Here is a 22561-nt window from a genome sequence, read left to right on the forward strand (position 1 = left end):
CATTCTGTTATAATAATACCACTCTTATCTTCAATTCATCTACGGTGAGGTATAGCGTATGACAGGCATCTATCTAGTCAGGGCTTATTGCCTTATCTAAGCCTTGCTGCTACTTTTTTCCATGGACTCATTGATCGATTCATGTTTTTTACAGTAATCTCTGCTTTGAAATTCAACAAAGCTGCCAGTGTTACTTGCGTTCCACTAGACTCTGTTGCTGCCATGTACAAGAAAATATCTTTTTGGGCCGGTTAAAATCCCTTCTATATTTTACAACAATACCGCTCTTTTCTGCAATTCGTGTAGGGTGAGGTGTGGCAGTAGGTATAGCAAATGACAGGCATCTAGTCAGGGATTATTGCCTTTTAAATTCTAAGCCTTGCTGCTGTTTTTTTACCATGGATTCATTGACTGATTAATATTATTTATATTAATCTGTACTCCAAAATTCATCAAAAATGCCAGTGTTACTTGCGTTCCTCCAGAGTTCGTGGCTGCCTAGTACAAGAAAACATCTTTTCAGGTCTGGTTCAAATCCCTTCTATATTTTACAATAATACCTCCTCTTATCTGCAATTCGTCTACGGTGAGGTGGCAGTGGGAATAGAATATGACAGACACCTAGTTAGGAATTATTGCCTTATAAATTCTAAGCGTTGCTGATGTTTTTTCCATTCAGTGATTGACCGATTCATGTTTTTTATGGTGTTCTGTACTCAGAAATTCATCCAAGCAGCTTATCTGCTTTAATGTGGCTATTCACAGTCGCTCTCTAGCAACTGTATGTAAGAGGTAGTGGTGGGAGATTTTACTCTACTAGAGCTTGAATTACCACTTCTGAACTGCTTTGTTTCCATCTATTTCTGGGTGCTTCTTGAAGTAGAGAATATCAAAAGAAACCAAGCAACTTAATGCTGATCAAAACTCCAACCATACTCAAAATATTGGAAAAAATACTAGGATGGGGGGATAGATGGCCTAATTGTCCCTAGTAGGCCCTTAACTTCCCCCTACCTAACAGCAGAGGTTGGCATCCTCTTGGAACGCAAATGGTGCCCCCCTCCACGGTGGCTGTCCCTACTCACCTTGTTGAATCCTGTTCTCAGGAGGCACATCAGCACAATCCAATAAAGGGATATATGAGAAGAACAGACTATCTGGTCAATTGAATAAAAACAGTCCAATAGATATAATAAACCATTCCAAATCACCTTCAATTAACACAAACCACCAAAACTTATGTGAAAAGGGGCACAACCAGTAACCAAAAAAGAATTACTTTATGGAAAAACGGGGAAAAATTTAGCCTGGATTCCCTATTGAAAGCAATCCCTGCCAACCAGCGGCGCTTTTTCACCCTAATTTGTACTGGTGCCCCCGCTCCGCGGCGGCTGTCCATTAATGACCCTAATAACGCTTTTTTAAATATATATTGTTCTCACAAAGAGAAAAGAGAGGGACAATATATTGTGTAGGGATTTAAAATGGACTGTTGACCAGTACCCTCCTGTTTTTATCAGGCAACTAAATGAGGGCCATGGTGTATGAAAGCTCTATACCCTAATCGGGAAAAAGGCTATATCATATAGCATTAGCTCTCTTATAAACAGTAATATCCCTTAACATCAATCTACATTAACAATAAATACAGGGATTAATATTCCTGGGAGCCTAGTCCAAAAATATGAAATTACATTAGCTCCCATATGTATACAAGTATATCAACACGACTGTTATTGCTATACGCCCTCATATTGCACCATGCCCATGTTATAGATCAGCCAGTGTAGTGCAAACGTAAATTGAAACTTAGCTTATTGCTGATTTTGTTTTGTCTCACCTCGCCTAAATCAGCAATAAGCTAAGTTTCAATTTACGTTTGCACTACACTGGCTGATCTATAACATGGGCATGGTGCAATATGAGGGCGTATAGCAATAACAGTCGTGTTGATATACTTGTATACATATGGGAGCTAATTTAATTTCATATTTTTGGACTAGGCTCCCAGGAATATTAATCCCTGTATTTATTGTTAATGTAGATGGATGTTAAGGGATATTACTGTTTAAAAGAGAGCTTATGATATAGCCTTTTTCCCTATTAGGGTATAGAGCTTTCATACACCATGGCCCTCATTTAGTTGCCTGATAAAAACAGGAGGGTACTGGACAACAGTCCATTTTCAATCCCTCCCTATACAATATATTGTCCCTCTCTTTTCTCTTTGTGAGAACAATTTATATTTAAAAGAGCGTTATTAGGGTCATTAAGGGACGGCTGACGCGGAGCGGGGGCACCAGTACAAATTAGGGTGAAAAAGCGCCACTGGTTGGCAGGGATTGCTTTCAATAGGGAATCCAGGCTAAATTTTTCCCCCTGTTTTTTCCAGAAAGTAATTATTTTTTTGGTTACTGGTTGTACGCCTTTTCACATAAGTTTTGGTGGTTTGTGTTAATTGAAGGTCATTTGGAATGGTTTATTATATCTATTGGACTGTTTTTATTCAATTGACCAGATAGTCTGTTTTTCTTATATGTCCATTTATTGGATTGCTGTGCCTCCTGAGAACAGCATTCATCAGGGTGAGTAGGGACAGCAACTGTAGAGGGGGGGCGCCATTTGCGTTCCAAGAGGGTGCCAACCACCGCTATTAGGTAGGGGGAAGTTAAGGGCCTACTAGGGACAATTAGGCCATCTATCCCCCCATCCTAGTATTTTTTCCAATATTTTGAGTATGGTTAGACTTATGGTCAGCATTAAGTTGCTTGGTTTCTTTTGATATTCTATGGTTTTATTATCACTAATAAAGTATATGCATTTTTAAATTAGTTTTTTGTTTAGGAGCCGTTTCATAACTAATTTACTCTGAATTGTTTGGTGCTTCTTGAAGTATGTTTGGGATCATTGTCCCTCAGGAAGTCCCATGACCTTCTATGATGCAAACCCAGCTTTATGACTGCGGGCACTACATTGTGACCCAAAATCCTTTGGGAATCTTCACATTTCAAGGCACTCAGGGTCAGAGGCAGCAAAACAACCCCAAAATATCTTTGAACCTCCACCACATATGACTGTAACTACTGTGACAAAGTCGCTTGCCAAGTGCTGGAGGGGAGCTATGTTTAGCTGAGGCTATTGGCTTCAGTGATTTGAAACCCAAAAGTTTTGATCCAGCACACTTAATGTTGAGAGGAGTTAATCTTAATCAGCCATTTTGATCAAGGGCTGGGTTTTGTAGACAACTATTGAGCAGATGAGAGGTTGTCCACCTTATCTCCACCCAAGGTTGTGGTCTGGGGCTTCCAAAGGCATTCAGTGTTTGGTAGGCCTGGAGAGTGGCGCTCCAGTGCTTTGTGTCCTGTTAAGGAAAGCTGAACCTTTAGATGCTGAATTCTGAGCAGGCAGATCCCAGAAGATGTATGGACTGTAATATACCATTTTGCTATATTTTCCTGTTTTGCCCTAAGGGACACTTTTATTTTTACTTCATCATGGTTCATCATGCCGCATGTACATTAGAAACCCATGAAGGACATAAAGAGACAGCATTCCTGTGCCTACCTTTGTGTACAGCTGAGTGAGCGGCTCTACCACACTACTGTGCTCTTTTGTTTGTAGGCCTCATTCAATATACAGTAAACAGTAGAATGATGTGCTTTACCAAAAAACCTTATCTTGGTCTCCTATGTCCACAAGACACCTGCTGGCCCTCTAACAATAGAATGGGCCACCTGATGACCCTCTACAAATAATGATGTCTCACACACCATATGGCCAGATAAGGTATTAAAATGATAAAATTACGGTACATTTCCTGTTGAATTTTTCTTACCATTGAAAGCAATGTAAATGTGCAAAAACACTACGTGGGAACATAGCCCAAGCTGTGGAGGAGCATTTTTTTTTCTATTATTTATTTTGCCTGATATACAATCATTATCCTGGAAAGAATGTTTCTTAGCATGTTTTCCAGTCAAATCTATTTTTAAGTGCAGTTTTGTATGTTTTATTGGCAGTCTGCAAAAGTGGTGTAATACTCTGACAACATTGTTCTCAGCACCGACCTGGGATTCAGAGATGCTTCCAGGTGTCTTCCCCATGCGGTTACCATGCCATTTCAGTGCTGTTTCCATTGTTTTTAGACATTTTTAGACCCTCTCCAGACCTTTTGGGGGAGGGGGGAGTGCTAGGAAAATGCTTGAGTTTCCCAGTGACTACCATTATACTTGTTACTCGGATTGAGCAACCGACTGTTACAAATTGCTCGAGTCGAGTAACGATTACCCGAGCATATTAGTGCTCGCTCATCACTGCCTAGTACTTTATAAATGCATGTTACAGCCAAGTTTGTTTGGGCAATCCAATCAAGGATTAGATGGATTAGGAGACATCCCAGAGTAAATCACCATCTTTAGGAGGCTAAGGGCTTTCTAAGTGGATGTTATAGTAAAGCTTGTGAGAAAAGTGGAGTCCAAGACCAGAGTTAGGGTATGTGCACAGGGTGCGGATTCTGCTGCGGTTCCGCAGCGTTTCTGCACCTGCGGGTCCGCAGCAGATTTTGCTACGTTGTACAGTATCTTTATTTCCTATGGAAAAAAAAAGCAGTGCACATGCTGCGGATTTTTCCGCGCAGTTTTGCTGCGGTTTACAATCCGCAGCATGTCAATTCTTTAGTGCAGAAACGCTGCAGTTTCACACCTCATCCATTATGAGGTGTAAAACCGCAGGGCAAAACCGCAGATAAAAGTCCTGCGGATTTATCTGCGGTTTTTACTACAAAATCCGCAGAGACAAAAAACTCTGTGTGCACATAGCCTTAGACATCAACTCTATGGATTATCATACAATGTGAAAACTACCATTGCACAGTCCCCCAACTGATATTACCATACAGCGTATGTCACTGTCCAGTTCACTAGTATAGATTTAGCAAGTGATAAATGAATATTCATTTTGAGAAATGGTCACTGTAATGTAAAGTGAAAGAGGGTCACACAATGCAAACAATCATTTGTCGCTTCCTACATCTCTGTATATTAAATTTCATACATACTGTATGTCAAATTTATTTTTTTAGATTTCATATTTTATAGGAGAGTAAAGCATAAAAAAACATGTAGCAGTGACTAACACTATACTTGCTATATACTTTACATATAAAATACAGCATCTTCATAGCGGACATGCAATACACCGCATTTTCATGCATAATATACACACCTCCAAACTTTGAAAAACAAGAGGGACATATATTGTAGCTATTTTATCTTATGCCAAGCTACCTCCCTAAACTTTCCCAGTCCTTTATATGTGCCCAAATATTGATCCTAGTAAAGCCTAATAGTGCTCCCAGCCAGTAGACAATCTCTTTTATAGCCCCCCAGTGACCCCACACAGTATGATACCGTCATCCTTACACAGTATGATGGCTTCCAAAGTACCTTTTATACAGTTCCCACCACAGTATGATTCACTGACAGTTCTAGTCCCTGCACAGTATGATGCTTTGGACAGTACATTCCCCCCATACAGTATGATGCCCATACAGTTCCATCCCACACACAGTATGATACCCCCCAAATTGTGGTTCCAACCCAACAGTAGAATACCCCCACACAAGCCCTCACACACAGTTTGATGCCCCTCACACATAGTGTGCTGATGACAACAGTCTCCCACACACAGTGTGATGCCCACACACAATGATGCCCTGACTGTCCTCCCACATACAGTTTGAAGACACCAGGATCTCTCACATAAGTATGTCACTTGCCTGTGTGTCCTGTTACATCACTGCTCCTCTACTAATGAGCTGCTCTCTATCGTCCATTCAAGTGACCTGACCGAGAATGAAATATGTTCTTGCAAGTCTCTCAGCTAGAACGGTGTAGTAGGAATTTGTCAACTTCTTGTTCCATTGTTGTATTCAACTGCATCTATTTCATAAGGGCGCAAATATAGTTGAAGTTGGGACATACTCCTGACCATCTGTGATAGTGAGACAGCTCTCCAAATATGGAATGGTCACTATGGATCCAGAAAGATTTTGAGGTATGTGTAGAAACATCATAGAGTTTGTTCATGCACACTGACCATTCCTTACATTGTGTTTCCATGCACTCAATATCCCCTACACAGCATCACACTTAATGCATAAGTAATACAGGTTTCCCTCCTGTACTTGTTAGTGTAGCACATTGGCTCAGTGCATTGCCGCGCTGGGGTCCTGGGTTCAAATCCCACCAAGGACAACATATGCAAGGAGTTTGTTTGTATGTTCTCCCTGTGTTTGTATATCCTCCCTTATTCCAAAGACATATTGATGGGAAATTTATTGTGAGCCTCAATCGGGACAGTGATGATAGATGATAATGTATGTGAAGTGCTGAATATGATAATGCTATATAAGCAATGCATAATAATAATAATAATAATAATAATAATAATAATAGTGCAGCCTTCCCCATACACTGAACAGAGTTTCTGTTCTCAAATTGCAGTTGACAGAGAAACATGTGACTAGACCTCCTGAAACATGTGACATCAGCCTCCTGAAATTGAACTGCTTCCCCATATTTTTAAATTGGGAGAGTCTGATGGACAGGTCTGGTCACACACCTCTTCACCAGCTGACATTTTGTGGACAGGATAGCTATGCAATGGTATTTTTATAGGATATAATGTAACCTTACATAGTAGGACACTTTATTGGATAAGAGTGAGGGTTACATGTTTTCAGAGCTTGGATACAACAGGATTCCAGAGAATGATGAGTCATTGAGATTATCCCCATAGATGCCACCATAATCTTCCCCGAATATCTGCAGGCAAACTTCATCTCCAACATCTAAGGCCAGAAGTACAGAACCAGAGGCCTGATCAACGTTATTTGTCTGAAACTGGTCAAAGGTGAACATGATGGGTTTATTATTCTTGTATAATCCAATCTTGACATCCTTCATGTAGACAGTGAGATGGTAGGAGAATAAATAAAGGCCCTTTACATGGCAGGTGAACTTTCCTGTGGTCTCATCATAATGGCGTTGCTCGTTATAAAATACTTTTGTGAAGCGTATGGGGACATTTGGTGTGGAAACTCGAGTTGTCAGCCCCATACTAAAGGCTGAACGGTGCACAAAAGGACTCTCGCCTGTTTGACCTTGGGAACCTGTAAAGCCACGTGGACCTGCAGGTCCTGGAAGTCCTAGTTCACCAACTTCTCCCTTCTGCCCCTTAGCACCTGTGAATATTAATAGAATTTGCATGATATCTATGTTCTGCTATGCACCAACCATATATGTAGAAACAGATTGCACCTAAAACTATGGTTATTGGTATTGGCATTTAACATTAAAAATTTCAAAATTTACAGCAGCCAAAATTCACATTTATTAGAGTTGAGCAAAAAGATTTGTGCTTCACTTCAGTAGCCAGCATACTCAAACCGGCCCCTGGTACCCCTCATGTTTACTGAGCTCCACAGTTTATGGGGGACATGATACTGTGTGTGGGACTATGTGCGCCATCACACTGTGTAGACCAGGGGTCCCCAACCTGTAGCTCGGGAGCCACATGTGGCTCGCAGTCCCATGAATTGTGGCTCGCGGCTGTCTGCCAACATGGTGCATTAGGTCCAGGTATAGCAAACAGGTATAAAGAGAACATCTCAAAATGGTAAATTTTGTGAGTGGCCCTGCACAGAAGAGCAGATCTGGATGCACATATGCTGGTCTTAGGGGTTTTGATTTAATTTAAGTATGGTACGCTGGAGACAGGATGATACTACCTGTGAGAGATGGTGCCTGAAGCTGGATGAGAAAGTGTGTTGGGAGTGCTGGATCGGAGAATACTGAATGGGGGAATTGTGGGTATCACTGAATCTTGTTGTACTCTTTCGGGGTGATTTCTGTGGAAAAGCTTTGGTTATCATTATACCCGTAATGGGGACTCTGGTTGTCAGTACTGTGAGGGGGAGGGAGCCGGATGTGGCTCGCGACCCTCTCTCAGAGCTGAATGTGGCTCTCTAGGTCTGAAAGGTTGGGCACCACTGGTGTAGACACATCATACTGAGTGAGGGCATGTGTGGGCCATCATACTGTGTGTGAGGTCTGTGAAGGTCATAATACTGTGCATGGGGGGCTGTAAGGTCCATGATACTGTGTGTGTGTGTGTGTGTGTGTGTGTGTGTGTGTGTGTGTGTGTGTGTGTGTGTGTGTGTGTGGATATAGGAGCCGTCATGACCAGGACAGTGCAAATCTTTTTGTTCAACTTTCATAATTATATATTTCATTTTCATAGATGTTACCATATATCCAGGGTGCAGTTTCCATAAAGGTAGACCATGTAACTGCTATGTGGCCAGTGAATTGAGGGGTCCTGTTCCCAAGCCAAGCCTGCAAACCGCCCATTGTCACAATTTCAATAGTATCTACAGTTGTGCTCAAAAGTTTACATACCCTGGCAGAATTTTTGCTTTCTTGGCCCTTTTTTGGAGACTATGAATGATAACACCAAAACTTTTTCTCCACTTGTGGTTAGTGGTTGGGTGGAGCCATTTATTGTCAAACTACTGTGTTGTGTCTTTTTAAATCATAATGACAACCCAAAACATCCAACTTGTATATTGTCCTCACCTTTTGTGACTTAAATATGCATGTGACTTAAATATTAGTGTCTGAGCAAAGGGTCTGAATACTTATGACTAGTGTTGAGCATTCCGATACCGCAAGTATCGGGTATCGGCCGATATTAGCGGTATCGGAATTCCGATACTGACTTCCGATACTTTTGTCATATCGGATTCCGGAATCGGAATCGGAAGTTCCCATCATGCTATGAGCCTGCTTGCTTTGATTAAGCCAATGGGAATCCTCCGAAGTGTGGGCACATCCTGTTAGGCATGTAGGCATGTTAACTATTGGCATGGCTGTGATTGGCTGCCGAAATGATGTCATGATGCACTATAAAAGCCACCGCAGCCGCCATTTCTGGTCACTCTGCTGTGAATTCAGTTAGGGACAGGCTGCTGTAGAAGACTGTGAGGGACAGTTAGAAATAGCGATTCCACCAAACATCTAGTGCTTTACCCAGGCTACATAAACCACCACTGTAGCCTTCTTTGCCCTAGCAGCAGTGTTCACAGCTGTCTGCAAGGGCTGTGTGAGTGCAGCTCACGCTGTGGAGTGGGTCCTGCAGCCACGTCAGGCTGTAGGCCACCCAGTGTGATCACTGCTGCCTCATACATCTTTTATTTTTTGAGCTGCATTTTTTACATAATTTCAATCTAGTGTGCTTCCATCCGTATCCATATACGTTGGTTGCAAACACTAGTAGTAGACAGCGGAGCCTTTCTGCAGCCTTTCAGTGCTAGTGTCCACTTTGCTGCACTGTTCACGGCTGTCTGAGAGGTCTCTGACTGTGTGTGAGTGCAGCTCACGCTGAGTAGTGTGTCCTGCAGCTACGTCTGGCTGTAGGACGCTCAGCGTGCGTCAGTGCCTCACACATATTTTTATTTGAGTGCAGCTCATTTTTTCTTCTATTAGTGTGCATCCATCCGTCTCCATCTACGGTGGTTGCAAACACTATATAGGAGTACACAGCGGAGCCTTTCTGCAGCCTGTCAGTGCCAGTGCCCACTTAGCTGCACTGTTGACGGCTGTCTGAGAGGTCTCTGACTGTGTGTGAGTGCAGCTCACGCTGAGTAGAGTGTCCTGCAGCTACGTCTGGTTGTAGGACGCTCAACGTGCGTTACTGCCTCACACATATTTGTCTTTGAGTGCAGCTCATTTTTTCTTCTCCTATTAGTGTGCATCCATCCGTATCCATCAACATTGGTTGGTTGCAAACACTATATAGGAGTAGATAGAGGAGCCTTTTTTTCTGGCTTGTGCCCTGCCGGCGCAGCCAGATTAGTATTACCCAATTTTTTTGGAGCCTCATCTTTTGCATTGTAGGTTACCTGCCTGCATTGTAATAGCTCCAAAAAGTTGGTGATACTATCAGTTTCAATTCTTTGTTCACATACTTTGAGTTTGTTTCCAACAAAGAAACCACAAAAAAAGTTCACCAAACACTACATTTGGAACTTGTGTAGGCCACATCAGCTCCTATTAAAGTGTAGTCCACACACACACACTTCATAAAATTAGTGTTTCTTGTACCTGTAACCAGCTGTTCAGGAATAAGCACACTAAGGCCCCCCTTTGTACTTTTCTGCCTATCTTAAGCAGTCTTGCAAGATGAAGAAGGCAGGGAGTAAGGCGCGTGGGCGTGGACGTGGGCGTGGAGTTTCAGCAGGGAGAGGACGTGGGGATTCTGCAGGGAGAGGACGTGGGGATTCTACAGGTAGAGGACGTGGGGATTCTGGGCCTGCTGCGGGCACCAGTGGATCAGCATCCCCCAGTTTTAGCAGGCAACAGTCCTTTATGCGCAGCTTTGTAGGACCTCAACGTACCCCACTGCTGCGGGAGGAACAAATTGAAGCCGTTGTCGGATGGATGGCAGCTAACGCATCGACTTCAATTACTTCCGCATCCTCTCAGGGTCAGAGCACCGAAGAGCAACTATCTGTCTCTTCACCACCTGCCAAAGTGCCCAGGCAGTCAGAGAGACATGGACAGGAGCCATCACAGTCTCTACTTCTGTTCTCGGAATCTGTTGGCTTGGAAAGAGGGGGCCAGCCAAGCAGCATTCCTGAATGTGAAGAAGAGGGAGTATGCAGTGATGCGCAACTTCTTTGTCCCTCTGAATCTGAAGAGGCGAGTGGGCCAGTGCCTATGGTCAGCACACCTCAGTACGCATCAGATGATGACGAGACTCAGTTGCCACTTTCTGGTGCGTACGGTGCTGGCGAGACAACCCCGGAGAAGCAGCTGTTTGAAGAGGGGAGGGAAGATGATGAGGTCCTTGACCCATCATGGCGTGAGGAACAGGAAGGTGGTGGGAGCAGCTCGGAGGAAGAGATTCCCCTACCGGCCAAAACAGGAGGCAGAGGGAGGGGGAAGACTTGGTTGCCTGTACCCTCCACTTCGGCACCCGTTAGGAGCATTCCTCATTCCAAAGGCAAACTGGGCGCTCCCAAGAGTTGCAGTGCGTGGTCCTTTTTTGACACAGTTGCAGATGACATTTGCTTTGTCAAATGCAAGCTGTGTCATCAGAGAGTCAAAAGAGGGAGAAATGTCAGCAACCTCAATACCACAAATATGTGGAAACATGTGCGCACCAAGCACGAGTTGGAGTTGCAGAGACACCCTGAAGACGTAGGCCAACGTACAGCACCACCTACCACCTCTTCAGTTCGTGTTGGGGCCTCTTCCTCCAGCTCACACACTGCTGGTTCGGCTTCCTCACAGGATCGCCAAGGAAGAACCTCTGCCACTGTTGTCCGGAGACCCTGTCAGATTACACCCATAGCAGCACGTTCCCATCCATCACAGCCATCGGTAGCACAGGCATGGGATAAAAGGCGCCCTTACTCGGCAAACCATCCCCGAGCACAGTCTCTGAATGCTGGCATTGCCAAACTTCTGGCAGTTGAAATGCTGTCATTCAGGCTGGTGGACACTGACACCTTCCGGGACTTAATGGCATTGGCAGTCCCCCAATACAACGTGCCCAGCCGCTTTTATTTCAGCAGGCGAGCCGTCCCTGCCCTGCAGAAACATGTTGAGGGCAAAATAAAACATGCGCTACTAAACGCCGTTAGTAGCAAGGTCCACCTGACCACCGATGCGTGGACCAGTAACCATGGACAGGGACGATACCTTTCCCTCACTGCCCACTGGGTCAATGTTGTGGAGCCGGGTACGGATCTGGAGAGTGGCGCTGTACGTGTTCTTCCAACGCCACGGATTGCAGGACTCCAGTCTGTACACATAGACTCCTCCTCCTACTCAAGCTCCTCAGAAACAGCAGAGCAGGAGCCTGTTACGACCGATATGAGCACAGCCGTGGCCAAACGTCAACAGGCTGTACTCAAATTAATTTATTTGGGGAATCGAAGCCACACAGCGCAGGAGCTCTGGAATGCTATCAAGCTGGAGAGCGATGTGTGGTTTGGGCCAGCGAATCTCCAGCCGGGCTTGGTAGTGTGTGACAATGGCCGAAATCTGGTGGCAGCTCTTGGCCTAGGCAACCTCACACACATCCCATGTCTGGCACATGTTCTTAACTTGGTCGTGCAGAGCTTTCTGAGGGACTATCCGGATCTTGATGCACTGTTGCACAAGGTCCGCATAGAGTGCGCTCACTTGCGACGTTCCAGCACGGCAAGATCGCGCCTCGCTGCTCTGCAGCGACGATTTGGCCTTCCGGAACATCGCATCATATGTGACCTACCCACCCGGTGGAATTCAACGTTACATATGTTGGAGCGGTTGTGTGAGCAGCAGGCAGCAGTCATGGAGTACCAGCTGCATCAGGCGCAAACAAGTCGCACTGTGCGCCGTTCACACTTCAGCACCATTGAGTGGGCCTCTATGAAGGACATCTGCCTCGTTTTGCGTGCCTTCGATGAATCCACGCGGATGGCGAGTGCAGATGATGCACTAGTCAGCATGACTGTCCCCCTTATCTGCCTGCTTCAACAAACACTGCAAGCACTAAGGGATGAGGTTTCGGAAGAGGTGGAGGATGAGGAGTCCCAAATGCCATCTGCTTCTGGACAGTCTGCGCTACGTGTTTCCTCACAAAGGCCTAGGCAGGGGACACTTTATGAGGAGGATGAGGAGGAGTCGATGGAGGAGGAAGACATCTCTCCAGAGGAGGGAGGTACACAAACCTCTACTCAGTATGTACAGCGAGGGTGGGGTGATGCAGAGCAGGCCGAGGTCACGCCTCAAACAGGGGACAGCGGTTCTTTGGCAGTTGGGAGTCTGCAGCACATGGTTGATTTCATGCTGCAGTGCCTGAGAAACGACCGCCGCATCGCCCACATTCTCGTCTCGGCTGATTATTGGGTGTACACCCTCCTAGATCCTCGCTACCGGGACAGCGTACAAAGGCTCATACCAACGTTGAACCGGGAGCGTAAAATGCGGGAGTACGAAGAGTCACTGGTGCAGTCCATAATGTTTTCCATTCCACCCGACAGCATTGTTGCTATTGCTTTAAAAAGCAGCTCTGTGCGTCGAGGCAGTGGAGGAAACTCTGCACAAAGAGGGAGCAGAGGCAGCGCCGCAGCACAAGGCAAGACCACTATGGCCCAAATGTGGCAAAGTTTTGTGTGTCCACCACAATTGTCTACACCATCAGCGACGCCTCGAGTCAGCAGGAGGCAACGCTTCCGTCAGATGGTGTCAGACTACATGTCTTGCCCTGTCGCTGTACTCCCAGATGGCTCTTCCCCCTTCAAGTTTTGGGTCTCTAAGCTGGATACATGGCCAGAGCTTAGCCAGTATGCATTGGAGGTGCTGGCTTGCCCTGCTGCCAGTGTATTATCGGAACGTGTCTTTAGTGCCGCAGGTGGTGTACTAACAGACCGTCGCACGCGACTATCTTCCGATAATGTTGACCGGCTGACTTTTCTGAAAATGAACAAGGCCTGGATCTCAAAAGACTTTGCCATTCCTCTTACAGACTAAATTAGTGGTTGGCAACTGTATCCAGGTCTGCTGGTGTGTTCATTTTTCTACCACCTGAACTATAATCCCTGTGCTTCAACACAGCCAGTTGTCGCTCAGATGTGTCGTCTGCACAGAGAAACACACTAGCTCCTGTGTTAGTGGGGTTCAGTAATGCCAGCTGATCCCCTGCTGTGTGGACGGCAAAGTCACCAGCTCCATCAACATTCAAACCACTACTGATTTTTAACCGTGCCCAACTTAGGTCTCTGGCTCCACTGTCTCTACTATTTCCCCTGACCTCCAACCCCGCCATGTACATCTCTGAAGTGGCGTCAGCACAATCTACACTTGTTCCTGTGTTCCTGTGGCTCAGTCCCATCAGTTTATCCCCTGATGTGTGTCCGGCAAGGTCTCCTGCTCTGTCCACATTCCCATAACCAGTAGTGGGAATGAGGACAGAGCTGGCGAACTTGCCGGACAAAGATCAGGGGATCAACTGACGGGACTGAGCACCAGTAACACAGGAACAAGTGTAGATTGTGCTGACGCCACTTCAGAGATGTAGCTGGCGGGGTTGGAGGCCAGGGTAAATAGTAGAGACAGTGGAGCCAGAGGCCTAAGTGGAGCATGGTTAGAATCAGTAGTAGTCCACAACCTCCATAAAAACCGCTGCCCATTGGCCTCTGCATGCGGCATGCATAATCCTGGGCTCCAACAGTGTCAGTTGGTGTTCAGAAGTGTCGTCTCCACAGAGCCAAACACATTCGTTCGAGTGTTAGTGGGTTTCAGCACTGCCAGCTGTTCCCCTGCTGTGGAGATGGCAAGTCTCCTGCTGCCTTCACCTGCCAAAAACAACAGGCCCCAGCCTGCTCCTCGCCTAATCCTGGGCTCCAACAGCGTCAGTTGGTGTTCAGAAGTGTCGTCTCCACAGAGCCAAACACATTCTTTCAAGTGTTAGTGGGGTTCAGCACTGCCAGCTGTTCCCCTGCTGTGGAGATGGCAAGTCTCCTGCTGCCTTCACCTGCCAAAATCCAGTAGGCCCCAGCCTGCTCCTCGCCTAATCCTGGGCTCCAACAGCGTCAGTTGGTGTTCAGAAGTGTCGTCTCCACAGAGCCAAACACATTCGTTCGAGTGTTAGTGGGTTTCAGCACTGCCAGCTGTTCCCCTGCTGTGGAGATGGCAAGTCTCCTGCTGCCTTCACCTGCCAAAATCCAGTAGGCCCCAGCCTGCTCCACGCCTAATCCTGGGCTCCAACAGCGTCAGTTGGTGTTCAGAAGTGTCGTCTCCGCAGAGCCAAACACATTCGTTCGAGTGTTAGTGGGTTTCAGCACTGCCAGCTGTTCCCCTGCTGTGGAGATGGCAAGTCTCCTGCTGCCTTCACCTGCCAAAATCCAGTAGGCCCCAGCCTGCTCCACGCCTAATCCTGGGCTCCAACAGAGTCAGTTGGTGTTCAGAAGTGTCGTCTCCACAGAGCCAAACACATTCGTTCAAGTGTTAGTGGGGTTCAGCACTGCCAGCTGTTCCCCTGCTGTGGAGATGGCAAGTCTCCTGCTGCCTTCACCTGCCAAAATCCAGTAGGCCCCAGCCTGCTCCTCGCCTAATCCTGGGCTCCAACAGCGTCAGTTGGTGTTCAGAAGTGTCGTCTCCACAGAGCCAAACACATTCGTTCGAGTGTTAGTGGGGTTCAGCACTGCCAGCTGTTCCCCTGTTGTGGAGATGGCAAGTCTCCTGCTGCCTTCACCTGCCAAAATCCAGTAGGCCCCAGCCTGCTCCACGCCTAATCCTGGGCTCCAACAGCGTCAGTTGGTGTTCAGAAGTGTCGTCTCCACAGAGCCAAACACATTCGTTCAAGTGTTAGTGGGGTTCAGCACTGCCAGCTGTTCCCCTGCTGTGGAGATGGCAAGTCTCCTGCTGCCTTCACCTGCCAAAATCCAGTAGGCCCCAGCCTGCTCCTCGCCTAATCCTGGGCTCCAACAGCGTCAGTTGGTGTTCAGAAGTGTCGTCTCCACAGAGCCAAACACATTCGTTCGAGTGTTAGTGGGTTTCAGCACTGCCAGCTGTTCCCCTGCTGTGGAGATGGCAAGTCTCCTGCTGCCTTCACCTGCCAAAATCCAGTAGGCCCCAGCCTGCTCCACGCCTAATCCTGGGCTCCAACAGCCTCAGTTGGTGTTCAGAAGTGTCGTCTCCACAGAGCCAAACACATTCGTTCAAGTGTTAGTGGGGTTCAGCACTGCCAGCTGTTCCCCTGCTGTGGAGATGGCAAGTCTCCTGCTGCCTTCACCTGCCAAAATCCAGTAGGCCCCAGCCTGCTCCTCGCCTAATCCTGGGCTCCAACAGCGTCAGTTGGTGTTCAGAAGTGTCGTCTCCACAGAGCCAAACACATTCGTTCAAGTGTTAGTGGGGTTCAGCACTGCCAGCTGTTCCCCTGCTGTGGAGATGGCAAGTCTCCTGCTGCCTTCACCTGCCAAAATCCAGTAGGCCCCAGCCTGCTCCACGCCTAATCCTGGGCTCCAACAGCATCAGTTGGTGTTCAGAAGTGTCGTCTCCACAGAGCCAAACACATTCGTTCAAGTGTTAGTGGGGTTCAGCACTGCCAGCTGTTCCCCTGCTGTGGAGATGGCAGTCTCTCCTGCTGTCTCTGCATTCCAAAGACAGTAGGCCTCTGCCTACACCCTCCTATTTCCTGGGCTTCAACTCAGCCAGTTGTAGCTCGGAAGTGCCGTCCACATGGAAAGAGATACTTGCTCCCGTGTCTCAGTGGGGTTCAGTAACGTCAGCTGATCCCCTGCTGTGTGGATGGCAGTCTCTCCTGCTGTCACCTCATTCAAAATCCAGTAGGCCCCAGCCTGCTCCTCGCCTAATCCTGGGCTCCAACAGCATCAGTTGGTGTTCAGAAGTGTCGTCTCCACAGAGCCAAACACATTCGTTCAAGTGTTAGTGGGGTTCAGCAATGCCAGCTGTTCCCCTGCTGTGGAGATGGCAATCTCTCCTGCTGTCTCCGCATTCCAAAGACAGTAGGCCTCTGCCTACACCCTCCTATTTCCTGGGCTTCAACTCAGCCAGTTGTAGCTCGGAAGTGCCGTCCACATGGAAAGAGATACTTGCTCCCGTGTCTCAGTGGGGTTCAGTAACGTCAGCTGATCCCCTGCTGTGTGGATGGCAGTCTCTCCTGCTGTCACCTCATTCAAAATACAGTAGGCCTCTGCCTACACCCTCCTATTTCCTGGGCTTCAACACAGCCAGTTGTAGTTCGGAAGTGCCGTCCACACGGAAAGAGATACTTGCTCCCGTGTCTCAGTGGGGTTCAGTAACGTCAGCTGATCCCCTGCTGTGTGGATGGCAGTCTCTCCTGTTGTCACCTCATTCAAAATACAGTAGGCCTCTGCCTACACCCTCCTATTTCCTGGGCTTCAACACAGCCAGTTGTAGTTCAGAAGTGCCGTCCACACGGAAAGAGATACTTGCTCCCATGTCTCAGTGGGGTTCAGTAACGTCAGCTGATCCCCTGCTGTGTGGATGGCAGTCTCTCCTGCTGTCACCTCATTCAAAATACAGTAGGCCTCTGCCTACACCTTCCAATTTCCTGGGCTTCAACACAGCCAGTTGTAGTTCGGAAGTGCCGTCCACACGGAAAGAGATACTTGCTCCCATGTCTCAGTGGGGTTCAGTAACGTCAGCTGATCCCCTGCTGTGTGGATGGCAGTCTCTCCTGCTGTCACCTCATTCAAAATACAGTAGGCCTCTGCCTACACCCTCCTATTTCCTGGGCTTCAACACAGCCAGTTGTAGTTCGGAAGTGCCGTCCACACGGAAAGAGATACTTGCTCCCGTGTCTCAGTGGGGTTCAGTAACGTCAGCTGATCCCCTGCTGTGTGGATGGCAGTCTCTCCTGCTGTCACCTCATTCAAAATACAGTAGGCCTCTGCCTACACCCTCCTATTTCCTGGGCTTCAACACAGCCAGTTGTAGTTCGGAAGTGCCATCCACACGGAAAGAGATACTTGCTCCCGTGTCTCAGTGGGGTTCAGTAACGTCAGCTGATCCCCTGCTGTGTGGATGGCAGTCTCTCCTGCTGTCACCTCATTCAAAATACAGTAGGCCTCTGCCTACACCCTCCTATTTCCTGGGCTTCAACACAGCCAGTTGTAGTTCGGAAGTGCCGTCCACACGGAAAGAGATACTTGCTCCCGTGTCTCAGTGGGGTTTAGTAACGTCAGCTGATCCCCTGCTGTGTGGATGGCAGTCTCTCCTGCTGTCACCTCATTCAAAATACAGTAGGCCTCTGCCTACACCCTCCAATTTCCTGGGCTTCAACACAGCCAGTTGTAGTTCGGAAGTGCCGTCCACACGGAAAGAGATACTTGCTCCCGTGTCTCAGTGGGGTTCAGTAACGTCAGCTGATCCCCTGCTGTGTGGATGGCAGTCTCTCCTGCTGTCACCTCATTCAAAATACAGTAGGCCTCTGCCTACACCCTCCTATTTCCTGGGCTTCAACACAGCCAGTTGTAGTTCGGAAGTGCCGTCCACACGGAAAGAGATACTTGCTCCCGTGTCTCAGTGGGGTTCAGTAACGTCAGCTGATCCCCTGCTGTGTGGATGGCAGTCTCTCCTGCTGTCACCTCATTCAAAATACAGTAGGCCTCTGCCTACACCCTCCAATTTCCTGGGCTTCAACACAGCCAGTTGTAGTTCGGAAGTGCCGTCCACACGGAAAGAAACACTTGCTCCCGTGTCTCAGTGGGGTTCAGTAACGTCAGCTGATCCCCTGCTGTGTAGATGGCAAAGTCTCCTGCTGCCTACACAGTCGTACCACTACTGATTTTTAACCGTGCTCCAATTAGGCCTGTGGCTCCACTGTCTCTCGTATTTCCCCTGTCCTCCAACCCTGCCAGTTACAGCTCCGAAGTGGCGTCTGCACAATCCACACTTGTTCCTGTGTTACAGGTGTTCAGTCCGGTCAGTTAATCCCCTGATGTGTGTCCGGCAATGTCGCCTGCTCTGTCCACATTCCCATTATGGGAATGTGGACAGAGCAGGCGACATTGCCGGACACACATCAGGGGATTAACTGACCGGACTGAACACCTGTAACACAGGAACAAGTGTGGATTGTGCAGACGCCACTTCGGAGCTGTAACTGGCGGGGTTGGAGGACAGGGGAAATACGAAAATCAGTGAAGCCACAGGCCTAAGTGGAGCTTGGTTCAAATTAGTAGTCTACAACCGATCTTAAAATTTCTTCAATGCAGCCTCAGCCTGCTCCGTGCTTGTCCCTGGGCTTCAACACAGCCAGTTGTTGCTCGGAAGTGCCGTCTTCACAGAGTAAAACACTAGCTCCTGTGTTTGTGGGGTTCAGTAACGTCAGCTGTTCCCCTGCTGTTTTGATGGCAATCTGTCCTGCTGCCTCCCAATTGACAGCACATCAGGCCTCAGCCTGCTAAGTGCTTGTCCTGGGCTCCAACATCGCCAGTTGCTGCTCATAACTGACTTTGGCACGGGTACTCCCTCCTGCCCAGCTTGGTTCCAGCCCTGCCTGCTGTTTCCGGGAAGTGTCAATGTCAGTTTGCCACCCCAAGTTGCCATGTCGTGTTGCGGTTGGGTTAGCCGAGGCTAGGGTGCCAGCAGTTTAGGTGCTTCCTATGTGGACTGCGGGTTCTGGTAAGAAAGGCTTGTTCCATAGTGCCAGTAGGACAAGCACCCCCTGTAGGACTGTGTGATTCGGTAACTGCGGCCAGCTTGCGGCATGCCAACTTTGCTTTTCAGGGGTAACTTCTGATACCCCTCCGGGTTCCAGCACCGTCAGCTGGTTCTCGTCAGAGCCTTTGGCCTAGGTGCCTCCATCTCGGTATCCGAGTTCCGGCAACGTCTGCTGGTCCTTGGTAGTGCTTTGTAGCACAGGTACCTCCTGCTTAGTAACCGGGTTCCAGCACCGTCAGCTGGTCCTCGGTTGTGCCATTGGCTCTTATTCCTTTTGCTGCCCCTCCGGGTGCCAGCACTGTCAGCTGGTCCTCGCTATTTCCATTTGCTCTTGCAGCTTATGCTACCCCTCCGGGTTCCAGCACCGTCAGCTGGTTCTCGTCAGAGCCTTTGGCCTAGGTGCCTCCATCTCGGTATCCGAGTTCCAGCAACGTCTGCTGGTCCTTGGTAGTGCTTTGTAGCACAGGTACCTCCTGCTTAGTAACCGGGTTCCAGCACCGTCAGCTGGTCCTCGGTTGTGCCATTGGCTCTTATTCCTTCTGCTGCCCCTCCGGGTGCCAGCACTGTCAGCTGGTCCTCGCTATTTCCATTTGCTCTTGCAGCTTATGCTACCCCTCCGGGTTCCAGCACCGTCAGCTGGTTCTCGTCAGAGCCTTTGGCCTAGGTTCCTCCATCTCGGTATCCGAGTTCCGGCAACGTCTGCTGGTCCTTGGTAGTGCTTTGTAGCACAGGTACCTCCTGCTTAGTAACCGGGTTCCAGCACCGTCAGCTGGTCCTCGGTAGTGCCATTGGCTCTTGTTCCTTCTGCTGCCCCTCCGGGTGCCAGTACCGTCAGCTGGTTCAAGAGGACAAAGAACAGGAAGACAACCACCAAGATGCAGAACAACAAGAGAGAGAAGACAAAGAAGCATAAAAAAAACAAAGCAGAAGAACATTAAGCATAAGACTAATACTCTGAGCAAATGATATTATCTTATTTATAAGCAGAAGAAGACTAAGCAGTGTATGGGGGTGAGTCCGTTCCTCCTCGTGGTGCCCCTGGAAAAGGCCTGCTGCTGCAGGCCAAACTGAACGCGGACAAATCCTGTTGTAAATCTTTTGTGACAGGCAGAACGGAAGGTGTAAACTTCTAACTTTTCTAGATAACAACTACAGGAATGCCTGACACAAACAAGAATATGATGAAGAAGAATAGGAAGAAGATGAAGAAGTTGAATATGTAGAATAATAATTGTTGAATAAGAAGAATATGAAGAATGTAAGAAAAGGAAGAAGAAGAAGAAGAAGAAGAATGTAAAAAAAGGAAGTAGAAGAATTTAAAAAAGGAAGAAGAAGAAGAATGTAAAAAAAGGAATAAGAAGAAGAATGTAAAAAAAGGAAGAAGAAGAAGAATGTAAAAAAAGGAAGTAGAAGAATGTAAAAAAAGGAAGAAGAAGAAGAAGAATGTAAAAAAAGGAATAAGAAGAAGAAGAAGAAGAAGAAGGTAAAAAAGGGAAGAAGAATAAGAAAGAAGAAGAAAGAAGAAGAAGACATACATGTCTGGCAAAATATAAATGAGGCTAACATAGTCAATATCTTTGTAACTCCTAACGTCTTTAAAAAAAAAGTTTAATTCCTGCTATTCCTTTTGATTGGGCTAAAACTCTATGGCTTTAATGTCTCCTCCACCTCCCACAATACATTCTACATTATTCTTAGTTGTTTTTCTTCATGTAGAATTAACCTACAAGGAAAGAAAGGGTTTTTTTTAATTCCGATATTTTGGCCCCATTGACTTGCATTGGTTCCCGGTATCGGAATCGGCGATACCGATATTTTTTTTTAAGATCGGCCGATCCATTCCGATCCGATATTTTCAAGTATCGGCTGGTATCGCTCAACTCTACTTATGACCATGTGATATTTCAGTTTTTCTTTTTTAATAAGTTTGCAAAAATGTCAACATTTCTGTTTATTTTTCAGTCAAGATGGGGTGCGGAGTGTACATTAATGAGAAAAAAATGAACTTTTCTGAATTTACCAAACGGCTGCAATGAAACAAAGAGTGAAAAATTTAAAAGGGTCTGAATACTTTCCGTACTCGATGTATACAGTATATATATATATATATATATATATATATATACATATATTTTAATAATAAAGCTATGTGGCTATGTGTATATTCATAGTATTGTATTCTTTCTTTATAGGTTTAATTAACTGCATTCTTGACTACAACCGCTACACCTTATTTACCATTGGCTCGGTGGTTTTGGTTGATGCTGTAGGTTTTCATACTTCTACATGTAAAAAAATAAAAATCTACAGTATATCCTTACCTAGGAAACCAACTAGTCTCTGTTACTCAACACCTCTTCACAAATACAAAAATATTTTGGTTTTGGTGGCACCTACACAAAACCTTATAAATAAACGAGGTGGTTTCTCCTTCAGTAGCCAATCACTAACCTTGTTCTCCTCTTTCTCCCTTCACTCCATCATTCCCGTCTTTGCCGTCTCTTCCTGGAAGTCCATTGTGTCCAGGATATCCTGGTGCTCCCCCCATCCAGTTAGCACAAGGATTCTTTTGAGGCTGTGTTGGGTCATCAACATCATCAGCCAAAATGCACAGAGGCACCAGTATAAGCAATGAGTACACAGAATGTGGGACCAGCATTGTCCTGATTAAGGGTCTGCAAAATGAAAATGAATTATTTTGAAAAAAGGTTACAGCGACCTACATCGTTATGTCAACATTACAATTATGTCATACAGATTGTCTCAATGTTAAATTTATACTAACAATTTTCCTAAAATACAAATTTAGTGCTAAGCAAAAGTCTTACCCGGAGGAAAGTTACTGTGGTCTGTGTCCTGTGCAGCTGCCGTACAGTGATGATCCAATCTTACATAACATATGCTACTGTCAATTAAAACTCCGTCCAGCACCTTTACAGATGAAGATTATTTATAGTTTAGGATCCAGATCAGAAATTCCTTGCGCCTTCTGAGAGCACTAGTTGTGATACTCACTACTGAGGGAAACTTAGGAGACACGAAAACCAAATATTAACAGGAACTTTATCCGTTTTGTCTCCATACCTCATTATCTGATCGTAAGGATTGTGTTTCTGAACATTGAATTCATTGGTGTAGGTCAGCATAAAAATGCAATTTATACCCTAAGAATATGCTGCACATAAAAAAACCCATAATCAAATAATATTAAAATACATTTACGTAAAATGCTAATTCACTAATTATTTTATTCCCTTGGGCAGTTGCTTTATAGAAGTCAGAGATACACTATAGGGACA

General features: G+C 46.6%; 1 protein-coding gene across 1 annotated transcript; it reads right to left on the bottom strand.

Annotated features, from left to right (window-relative positions):
- Positions 1-5229: 5229 nt before the first annotated feature.
- Positions 5230-22168, bottom strand: LOC141095325 (adiponectin-like). Its single transcript, XM_073581294.1, has 3 exons — positions 22091-22168; positions 21714-21937; positions 5230-7243 (listed from the first exon to the last, which is right to left on the bottom strand). The coding sequence occupies exons 2-3, from the start codon at positions 21919-21921 to the stop codon at positions 6729-6731; spliced, it is 723 nt and encodes a 240-aa protein (XP_073437395.1). The 5' UTR covers positions 21922-21937; positions 22091-22168; the 3' UTR covers positions 5230-6728.
- Positions 22169-22561: the final 393 nt, after the last annotated feature.

The sequence above is a fragment of the Dendrobates tinctorius genome, unplaced genomic scaffold, assembly GCF_039654945.1.
Source record: "Dendrobates tinctorius isolate UK_male_01 unplaced genomic scaffold, ASM3965494v1 ptg000069l, whole genome shotgun sequence".
NCBI lineage: Eukaryota > Metazoa > Chordata > Amphibia > Anura > Dendrobatidae > Dendrobates > Dendrobates tinctorius.

Bases quoted from the DNA above. Each gene is read 5' to 3' on its own strand.
- LOC141095325 (XM_073581294.1), bottom strand. From the start codon at position 21,921: ATGCTGGTCCCACATTCTGTGTACTCATTGCTTATACTGGTGCCTCTG. The intron at 7,244-21,713 runs GTTAGTGATTGG...TAATATTCACAG, and splicing joins GGGAGAAAGAGGAGAACAAG to GTGCTAAGGGGCAGAAGGGA.